General features: G+C 31.3%; 1 protein-coding gene across 2 annotated transcripts in view; it reads right to left on the bottom strand.

Moving 5' to 3' along the window:
• Positions 1 to 572: 572 nt before the first annotated feature.
• LOC134687888 (tyrosine-protein kinase ZAP-70-like) overlaps positions 573 to 11,723 on the bottom strand; it is a 56,730-nt gene continuing 45,579 nt past the window's right edge. Inside the window, exons 1-5 of one of the 2 annotated variants that reach the window (XM_063548363.1) lie at positions 6,842 to 6,877; positions 3,904 to 4,093; positions 2,984 to 3,124; positions 1,869 to 1,984; positions 573 to 1,306 (exon numbers count right to left, since the gene is read on the bottom strand). In XM_063548363.1, the coding sequence (XP_063404433.1) occupies positions 1,225 to 1,306; positions 1,869 to 1,984; positions 2,984 to 3,124; positions 3,904 to 4,062 (498 nt within the window). In that variant the 5' untranslated portion in view covers positions 4,063 to 4,093; positions 6,842 to 6,877 and the 3' untranslated portion in view covers positions 573 to 1,224. Of the gene's footprint in view, positions 1,307 to 1,868; positions 1,985 to 2,983; positions 3,125 to 3,903; positions 4,094 to 6,841; positions 6,878 to 11,723 lie in introns of those variants that run through there. The other variant, XM_063548356.1, reaches the window with a different exon arrangement.

Below are 11,723 nucleotides of genomic sequence, written 5' to 3'. Positions count from 1 at the left end.
CGTTTTATGTTAGGGCGTGTTTGAGTTGAATATTTTGTCTGGATATCGTACAAAGCAAGAATATTTCATACATCGTTTCGATTCAGATTCTATAATTTTTATATATCGAAGCTACAGGTTGACTTTATAACATAAAAAAATCACAGTAATAAAAGATCAAATATATGGGTCAAGTGAAATACCTATCTAATGAATCACAAAAACAGAGTAGGTGTGTTCGAATAGCTGTTTTTTTTTTACTAAAAGTACTTGTCTTTCAAGTTGGATGATGAAAATGCATATCTTCGAAAAATTATATTTTTTTTGTATGTGATAACTAGGGTTTAAAATCTTCAACCACTAAAAAAATCTAGTCTGCCCTTCCACGAAATATTTAATTAATTTTTTTTAAATGTTTAAGAATTTTCGAAAATTCCACCTGACAACCGATCAGACAATAGTTTTTAGTTGAATAAATGCAGACACGATCATTAACTGATGCTCATTAGCTAGCTGATACATTTGTCTTTTAAGATACAACTGACATATAAAATTGTTGTTGTTGTTGTTGTTATAAGGATCGTAATGGTGCTATGCGGATAAATTATCGGTTTTCAAGAGCAAAATTGACAGCGCGTCATCCCTACAATGGCTTCCATTTCTACGATTGTGAAAATGAACTGGCGTAATGGAGGAGATAATTTTGACATTGTTAGAATCCTGACTGCATGGAAGATCTTTTTATTATAAATTGCACAAAATTTCTCTGCAATAAGTCTTGAACAGAGATATTTTTATAATTCTAGAAACAACTACTTCTGTTTTGTTTTGACTTTATAATTTTTTTTAGAGTGATTCCAGCCATTTAAAATACCCTCCCCTCCCGCAATCTTACACTGCTAAGACAATTAAATTATTTTTTTTCTAAAATGAAGGTGTAAATTGACATTTTTTAATTTATTTTGTACAGATTTTATATTAAAACATAATTATTCTGATATAACATGGAGGTCAACATAAATCATCCAAGTTCTCCCTGCACTTTCTAATAATAATTACATCTCAAATAACAAAATTTTAAGTCAATGTCATTAAGGCGTGTATAGTCCGGCAAATCTTTACAAATCATTTACAAATATATTCTATTTGCAATAACAAAGATAAACAAATATTACCATATAAAGTTTTAAAATCAACAATATCGGAACAATACTGGTATGATCTTATTCATTTTCTAATAAAAAATCATTTATTTAAACTCAGCAGTCTCTGTTGTTGATACTTCATCTTATGGTCAATTTCTTCAAATGTGGGTCGATCTTTTTTACTACAATAACATAAATAATACTTTTAAAATTGAGCTTTCTACTTGTAACATGTTAGGAATACATTTAAGATTCAGCTTGTAATGAAATTAACTGTTTCAAAATCTGGAGAACCATGGGTAATTTCATTATTCATACCTCAAAATGAAAATAACGTCATGTCATTGGTTGAATTTCCATTGTTTATATGACATTTTCAACCAATCACAACGTTTAGGTGTACACTTTTGAAAATACTACCCAGATTGCATTAGATTCTGAAAAGGTGAATTAATAAATTGCTCAATTGAAAAAAGATGTTACTAAGCTGTAAAACTTGTGTCAGATTCATTTGTCAAGTTGAACAATAAAAATGGATCAATCATATTAGAAATTTAAATAAAAACCAGTTCCCACTCAATCGACTACTATTCATTTTCATTTATCAAAAATATATACTATCATTTTCGAAAGAATTGAAGACAATTAGTATTTTACTGCTGTTTCATCTCCCAATTGATAGCTTCCATATACCTCCTCACTGTATCATGAAAATGCTTAGTAATTATACTAGCAGTTACTTACTCATATTGCCAGCACTCCAACATAATTTCATAAACTTGTTCATCACAAAAGTCTGGTTTCTGTAATCTCTTCTCATCTTCTACCAGAAACTTCATGATCTCATTTCCTGTCATTTTCTGTCAAAATCAATAGCACCAAAATTTAGAACAAAAATTGTTTCCCTATTTCCTTTACGCAAAAATGGCATTATAATTATACTGCTGTTCGATAGTCATAAATTGATTTAACTGAAACAAATTCAAGTCTTTGATTACATAAGAGCTTATATTGGGATACAAAATATTCATATCAATTTGTCTCCTTTAAGACTGTCATTTGTAATATACACATCTATTAGTATATGATACAGACTTATAAAATTAAATATGAGGAAATCATTTTACTATTTTTGATATGACATATATAGACATAATTTTGTAAATATAAAACTACAGAAACATGATCTTGGCATAGGCAGAGTTGCAATTTTAAGGATGTACTTAGGTGAGGTTTTGGAATTTGTGTCAGATATACAGACTCCTTGGTGTTTTCCCATATGATACAAGGTTAAATATTTTTGGCCCATAACACCTACTTATCTTTTAATGTAAGACTTAATAGTTCATAACAGGTCATTTAATCAAATTTAAGCAGATTCTTGATTTATCTTTCTTTTCATTTGATACCCATATAATACCAATGCAAATATAAGGTAAAAGTTTGAGTCAACCTTTCCCCGTCATATTTTATGAATCAAATAACTCGAAAAGGAGCTCCATGACCTATCAAAATGTTAAGCTTATTCTACTGCTTAACTAATACTCTTTAAGCTTATAGTATCAATTTTAAATTATTGATTTATTTAATTTCAACTTATATCACCTAACAGAAGCAACACATTTTTGTGTGGAGAACGTGAGGGTCTACTGATTATTTATTTTATGGAACCAAAGTACGACCGTTAAATTTAGTCTATAAATTGCTGATATTATTTTTAAAAACAGTGCCTTTGACTTTTAGTACCAAAACTGCCAAACTGCTTGATAACATTGATCATACTATAAGCTTAGTTTGACTTTGTTGAAAATCAGCTAAGAATATCAAATGCTAGATTTTAATATTACATTACCACCTACCCTGTAAGGTTTTTCACCATATGAAGTTGCCTCCCAAAGTGTTACACCATAACTCCATACATCAGATTTTGCATCAAACTTCCAATAATATAAACATTCTGGAGCATACCACTTTAATGGCCATTTACCAGCTTCTTGGGCCTGTTTAAGATAAGATATCAGTTAAATTGGTAGAAAAAAGACAAGATATTTCAATCTTAAAGAATTAACAGACAATTATCCATACATTTTACAATAAGAAACGTATAAATCTACATAAAAAATGAAGCCTCAATTTTCCCTTAAAAATAGTCAAAACTTAAAAAAAAAATCATTTAAATGGCAGGATAAGAGGGCTTAATTTCTGAACAATCCAATAAGTGTCCTAGATCTGAATGTATGCAGTCTACAATCATTGTTTAATCACACAATACCTCAATAAAATTCCTTAATTTGATATTTCTTAGTTATTGGCCTTGAACTAGCTCTCAGTAACAGTGTGTAAGTCTTTCGTGTTTAGTCTCTTTGTAAGTTAGTTTTTATGCTCAATGTCAAGCTGTCTTCAACTGATGTCTAAAACTTGTTATTGAAGTTGTGTTGTTATATCACTGTCATAGATTTTGAAAGGGTATGGGCTTGTAAATAAGTTTAACCCTGCCACATTCTTTATGTGCCTGCCTAACATCAGGAGGCTGTAATTAAGTGGTTATCCTTAGTTATGTTTCCAATTTAGATTTTTTTTCATACAAAAATAATGCTGCCCTTTTTCATATAGGGCCTTTTATTGCTTGATACATGGTATGAATTTTCTTATTATTGAAGGCCACAAGGTTGCTAACAGGTATGCCATTTGGTCTCTGGTAGATAGTTTTCTCATTTATAATCACAACTTCTTAGTTTTATATAAATACACTACCCCTCCTTTATCATTTCATACCTACCTTGTAATAATCTTTTCCACTGTCGAGTGCTTTAGACATACCAAAGGAACTTATTTTTGCAGAATTTTCGGACAATAATAATACATTTCTCGCAGCTAAGTATCTATGTAAATAATTTTTAGAATGAAGATAAGCCATTCCTTGAGCTACCTGCCACATTAACTGGACAACTGTTGACTGCTTCAGTTCTCTGTAAAGATAATCAATTTATTAAGAACAGACATCAAATAGAATCATATTCAAAACAGTGTGGTCCTGGCCATTGATTGACGACCTAAATTATCCCATTGACTGGGACAGATTAGGTGAACGTTTGTCGGTAACGACCATTGCTCACTTCTTATTATAGAATTTAAACTGTGGGGTCACAAAAGGTTCTTAACGCCTTTAATAATAAAATAATTCGAAAAATTATTCAGGAATTACCTTTATGTTTTGATTTATATTATTGATATAAATCAACACATTGTATTATTCCGGATTAGTTTTTCGAATTACTTTATTTAGGTGTTGAGAACCTTTGGTGACCCCACAGATTCAGTGTCTTTAACAAGTACATAGTGAGCAGTGATTGTAACCGACAAACGTTCACCTAATCTGTCACAGTCAATGGAATAATTTAGGTCGTCAATCAATGGCCAGGACCACACTGTTTTGAATATGATTCTAATATCCCTGTAAGATAAACAACAGACAGGAAAATGTTTTATTTTTTATGAGGGGCCTCGGTGGCTGAGTGGTCTGAGTAGTTACTACTGTAATCACTAGCCATTCAACACTGAGGTTGTGAATTCGAGTCCTGCACTCGCGGGTGCACTCGACTCGATTGTCTAAAATTGTCAGTTTTCCTATCGAAGGTCAGTGGTTTTCTCTGGGCACTACGGCTTCCTCCACCAATAAAAACTGGCCGCCACGAAATAGCCTAAATGCGGTGCTTAAAAGTGGCGTTAAAACAAAAAAAAATCAAAATCAAATATTTTTTATGACACGTGTTCCAATAACTCATTTATTCAATGTGTTTATTTTCAATAAATCAATTGATGTATACTATCTTAGCAATATTAAAGTGATACAAGCTCCCAAAATAATAAATTATTGAAATGCATTTCAATATTGCTAAGATTGGTATCCAACGAATATTAATGAATACACAGTATCGAGAAAATGATCGTGAAAGAAAACCGAACTGTGGTCAAGCTTTACGATCGGATCGTGAATGTAATAAATTGTAATTCTACTTCAAAATCTGTGAAAAATCTGTTGTATTTAAAACCACCAAAAATAATTTGTCAAAATGATTCAACTTTTTCAATAATACTATACCATTAGATAAAGAAAATATGCAGTTCTTACTCAGAAAAATACAAAAGGTGCAACACAATTCTTCGGGATTCATAAAAATAAACACTTGTTTTACCTATAATGATCACATTCGAATATATAATAATATATTGGAAACTGAAGAAACAAAATTTGTTTCCCTTGAAGCCGTTCATTATTATTTTTTTAAAACATTTGTTTATTTGTGATAAATATCATTTGTGTGGGTTATGTGGTATTAAGAGTTATCTCCCTGCCGATGGTTTTGTTATAAAGAGACAATAACAATCAAAACCAAGGAGTAAACAAAGACTCGCTAAACCAAAGAGCATTTACATCAACAGTTATAAATAATAATGAAACAACTCCACTTAAAATCGGGAGTGAAATCAGGTGTTCTGGAAGGGTCAGCATAAGCATTTCCTGCACCGTATACGGCACCTTTGTTCAGGTCGGTAATGATGGAAGGTTATTTTGACTGAGGAAGAATATCAGATATGATTTCTGACACACTTAAGAGATGTTGTATTGTCTTGAGGTGATTAGCTGTCAATTTATTTTTTGAAGTTTCTATTAAATGCTGATGAAGGTATATTAATTATAGCTTTGATTATGTATAACATTTTCTGTCTGAATACTTTTGTGATGTATTTCAATAGGTTTTTATGGTTGCACACTCCAATATGACCATATCTTGTGGGAAAGTATTTATTTTGGAAAAAGGGGGAGGTTAAAACAATGGGGTAAACAAAATAGTGATTGTGAATTTTTTCTCTCCTCAAGATTTCAAAATTAAAAAGAAAATTTCTTCAAATATTTTTTTTTTTAAAGTGGTGGGGGATGAATTCTCAACAGCAATGTGTATTCAACAAAAGCAAAAAAAGGTCAAATCATATAATAAATTCTAAGTTGTTTTACTACAGTTATTCTCTGTCAGGAACCTTTTATGTGTCTTAATTTGTTTACAATCCAAATTCAGCGCGAATATTGTGTCCATTTTAGCCCCAACTGTTCAGGTTTTGAGGTCTGCGGTCGTATCCAGCTGCGCTCGGTGAAGCCATTTATAAGTGATTAAGATTATAACACAATCATCCTATTTTTGATAGTTTTATCTATTGTGTCTAGTTGTTTTGTTCCCACATCGTTGTCAAAACCAAGGAATTTATGCGACTGTCATATAAGTGAAAGGTTAAGCCAGGTTTTATCCACCATTTTCATACGAGGAAATGCCTGTACCAAGTCCGAAATATGACAGTTGTTATCGATTCAATTGAGATGTGTTTCAGCTTTTGCTTTTGCCATTTGATTACAGATCTTGCGCATTGAATTATCCTCGGAGTTCGGCATATTTGTTATTTTACTTATTATTAAATATTGATTCCTTTTTCAGTAATACTTAAAAGCACGTAACATAAAATTTCAAATAAAATCAAGGAAGAGATATCAAAATATTACAAATCTACAAAAGATAACGGAAATACACCGAATTTTCAAGAAACGATATGTGATTATCTTATGGATCACTGTATAAGGTATTTTTTCTCTCAGACTGTATATAAATGATATGATTAAACTAAAATTGCAATGGACTTATATATAAAATAATAATGTATCTTACCAGAAGAGATGTGATATCGATAAAATCACAAATCGGAACCAGTGCGGTAAACAGTGAAGTGTTACACATAGTTGCATCCGGAGGCTCCTTACATTATCAATCGTTCATTCGCCATACATAACTTTACTAAATTTGTCCGTATATTAACAGTGAAATTATTTAGAAACTAAGGTTTTAACTCCCTCAGGCAAATTTGACTTTAGATGAATTTGGCTATTTATTTTAGGTATTTTTTGACATATAGCTCTTCAACGGTTTCGGTATTTATACATCCTCGGATTTCAAATGTTTGGCTTTGAGTGTTCCTGATGAAAGTAAATCCAGAAAAGCGCCTCGGACGCAAGAAATTATTAAACCTGTTGTTTTCAATTTTAACATCACTGGGTCGATACCTCTGCTGGTGGAGTATCAGTCCCCGAGGGTATCATCAGCTCAGTAGCCAGTATTTCGGTACTGATTTGATTTAACAAACTTTACTAAATTTGTCCGTATATAAATAATGAAATTATTTAGAAACTAAGGTTTCATCTCCCTCAGGCAAAGTTGGCTTTAGATGAATTTGGCTATTTATTTAAGGTATTGTATAAAACATATAGTTCTTCAACGGTTTCGGTACTTAAAAATCTTTGGATTTAACATGTTTGGCTTTGAGTGTTCCTGATGAAGGTAAATCCAGAAAAGCGCGTCAGACGCAAGAAATTATTAATCTTGTTGTTTTCAATTTTTTAGAGAGTTGTTAGTCAAAACTAGGAAATATACTCCTCCTGTCAATCAACCGGAAAAAAAATGTATATACATAGTTAATAACTTTGCTAGAAAATGGGTAAAAAACGATCCAAGTGAACCAAAACTTGACACTCTATCTGAATACATCAGAGATATTCGTACATGTATTCCAAACTGCGTATACAATTTACAACTTTACGAGCAACGTACAATTGTATGTATTCCGAACTGCGTATACAATTTACAACGTAACAGGCAAAATGGTTTGAATCCCTTTCTTAAATCGTGATGTGGATGGGTTAACTTCTCTTCAAGACAAAAAACATACAAAGCTTTTAGAAATATTTTTATATGAAATGACTCGGAATTCACAGCAATACAGATATTTACACTTAAAGATCTGTCCGTGTCTCCTTTTGGCTTGGCAATCCAGTCGTTTTACTGGATACTTCACAATCATCTTTATAAAAAACGATATATCTGGTGGTCAACCGTTTCAACTAAACATATGTCTAAAGTTCTAATCATCATTCTTTCTACAGTAAAAGGTGGCTTCAGAAATATTTGATGAGGTATATTCTTAAAGCAGCGATTACTCGATGTGAATCCAGTGACCAACTGCAAAATCTTCTTTCATATTCTTGAACTATTATGAAGTATTTCAAACCTACAACGTTTCTACGCTTTACACTTCTATTCTCAGTCTTCACTTGAAAGATCTAATACAACGTCTTTTAAACGGATCGTTTTCTACAAAAATAGGAATTGTAGATGCAAATTTCTTGTTTCAGGTCATGCAAGGTCATCTCATTTTGTAAATAACTGCGCTGATTTTAAAGATGGACGTCGTAAAATTGTGAATAGGTTTCATTAACTAGCGGTGTTAATCAATCAGGTGTTGATATCTTAACAACTTCTAAAGATCTACTCTAAATAAAGGCAACAGTATTATGCCGCTGTTCGAAATTCATATAGTAGATATAGTAGAAAAAAAGGTCTAAAAACTAAAATTGAGGAGAAAATTGTCTATACCAATCTGTGCAGTTTTGCAGTAAATTCAATCATTTGATATTCTATGCTTTACACTACTATACCGCATGCTCAATTAAAAGTTCGGCTGCCATGTCTTATTAAACAAATAGTTTTGAAAAAAGGTAAGCTAGAAACAGATATCTTTATGTCATCATATCTCACTTCAGAAGAACGACACTGATTGTAATTGCTGGTGATCCGACGGATTCATCTGTTGTTGAGTTGTCACTGGATCATACGTACTTATAACTATATTTATTTCTGTGACAGTTTCATGCATTAAATATATAGATATTTCAGCTAGTCTGTCTCTACTCTCCTGCAGCTCGTCGGATACAGTACAGGCAATTTGGTGCCACGATATCTCAGCAGCATTATTTAAAATTGTTGGGCTGATGTTTAGACGAGTTGTATATACAGAACATACACAGCCATGTATAACCATCACTGCTGGTGTTGCGTAAGGCGTGGGAAGTACAATATATTTGTAAAAGCGAATTTTTAAATCTAACATTGCTGGGCTGATGTTTAGACGAGTTGTATATTTATATGCTGTATGTCCTACAACGAAATTTGTTTTACATGCACACGTATACAAATTGAGGTTTTTATCCAACGTAATCATAGGCTTGAACGTAGTTTCCAATGTAGACTTGTTTTATAGGCTATAGATGCTCACAATTTCTATACACGTTTAACCGTTATTGATATGGTCATACTTATAACATAGCTGTTTACAAAACTTTTGATTTTTTTTAAATACTAAGACTTTTCTACCTAAGGAATAGATTACCTTAGCTGTATTTTACAATACTTTAAGGAATTTTAATACTCAATGTTCTTTTACTCCATGTTATATGATTTGGCCTTTTTAACTTTTTTTTTATTCGAACGTCACTGATAAGTCCTTTGTAGTCGACACGTATGGCAAGCCAAAGTGGACAAAAAGAGCAATTTTTTAATATTTAAAAATGATTTTCTAATATTAAAAAATAATTTTCTAATATTAAAAAATCATTTTCTAATATTAGAAAATGATTTTCTTATATTAAAAAATGATTTTCTAATATAAAAAAATCTTTTTCTAATGTTAAAAATACATTTTCGAATATTAAAAAATAAGATACTTTTTCATATTAGCAAATATTTTTTTAATATTAGAAAATCATTTCTTAATATTAGAAAATCATTTCTTAATATAAGAAAATCATTTCTAAATATCATTTCTAAATATTAGAAAATCATTTCTTAATATTAGAAAATCATTTCTTAATATTAGAAAATCATTTTTTAATATTAGAAAATCATTTTTTAACATTAGAAAACCAATTTTCAAAGCGTCTGAATGAAAAAGTATTAGAGTTTTATGACATCATTAAATATTTATCTTTCATGGAATTTATTACGCAAGTGCATGACGCCACACTTAAGATGGCTACATAAATTTTACGTAAATGAATGCGGATAAAACTTGCATTTCCAAAGTTTTTTTCTTTGATGCCTCCATGGGCAGAGAAACAATACAAATGATACTGGTTGATATTTCATTATTTGAAGAACATGATACTACCGTGTGCTCATTTTTATTGGAATGTGAAACATTAGACAGAATGAAACTAGAATCTGGAGTATCCAAGGACCAGTCATAGGATCCCAGTTTCTTTTGTTTTTACATATACAACCAACGCTGAAGGTCCACACTAAACAGCGATACTGTTTGCGGATGATACTTAACCACTTCCTCAGACGACCTCAGACAACGACTGCCACGAACTATAAGAATTCCTAGACAAACTGCCGAAATGGAAAAATGTTTGAAAAATGGAATTCCACCCTGACAAAGCAGCGTCCTCACAATAACAAAAACAAATCCAGTCAAGTGATACTACAAACTCACGGACATACTATGGGACATGAAACATGTACAAAATACCGAGGCTGCACCTATGGAACGCCATGACTGTCTTCTGATGTTGATTGTTTAATATGTTCGGTGCTGTATGCATTATGTTCAGTAGTATCTATATAATGTTCGGTAGTATCTATATAATGTTCAGTAGTATCTATATAATGTTCAGTAGTATTTATATTATGTTCAGTAATTATCACATTATGTTTAGTAGTTTTGACATTATGTTCGGTGCTTTGGTTATAATGTTCAGTAGTTTCCTTATTATAGAATAAGACTGAATAGAATAAGAATAAGAATATTTATTATTCCAATCAAGGGTCCTTGATGGGCAGCATAACATGTACACATAAAATAATACATCATGATTTTTAATAGAAAAACATTTTTATAATAATAAAATGAAACATTAAAAAAAGTTCAGACTGATGTTATTATCTTCATTCTATAAAAATCCTATACATTTAATTCCAGGCATAATCAGAACCATAAAATCATGACAATTATCATTGTTATTACATACATTAATTAACATTTCGTCTAACATCTAGACATGTAATAATATAGCTCCCTAAATATTTAAGTACAGACAAATTTTCTTTTGCCTCATTAGAAGGATGTATAAAATTTGGACAAATACAGTTTATCTCCTTGAAAAATATCTCCCTATCAGTTTTGTATGCTGGACAACTAGTTATAAAATGTTGTTCATCTTCATGCAGTGGTATTTCAACTATATTCGGTACTTCTGGCGTTATATTCGGTGCATTTTTCATTATGTTCAGTACTTTCGACATTTTGTTCAGTAGATTCAATATTATTTGCAGTACATTAGGTATTATCTTCAGTGGTCCCAGTTTCTTTATATTCGGTGGATTATTTATTATGTTCAGTAAAAGAATCAGTATTATACTCGGTTCAATCAAGGATTTGTATACTATACAAATCCTTGGTTCAATGAACTATATGTTCATTGGTTGTACCATTATGATGATGCAGTAAAAATTTGTTGGCGGAAAAAAGGAACTCTGATATTTTTTTAAACGGGATGGAATGAAAAGAAAAGAAATGGAAGCAGTATTAAATCGGTCTTTATACTTTTGCCATTATTCTCTTGTTCTGTAAACCTCCATTTACATTCTGCTGAAGTCAGACTATGGGGGTGTCCGACCAATGGGGTGTCGAAATATCGGCGCGATCCCTTTATGTTAAGCA

The sequence above is a fragment of the Mytilus trossulus genome, chromosome 1, assembly GCF_036588685.1.
Source record: "Mytilus trossulus isolate FHL-02 chromosome 1, PNRI_Mtr1.1.1.hap1, whole genome shotgun sequence".
In the NCBI taxonomy this organism is placed as follows: domain Eukaryota; kingdom Metazoa; phylum Mollusca; class Bivalvia; order Mytilida; family Mytilidae; genus Mytilus; species Mytilus trossulus.
The sequence above is the reverse complement of the archived record's forward strand: the minus strand, read 5'-3'. Positions and strand labels throughout refer to the sequence as shown.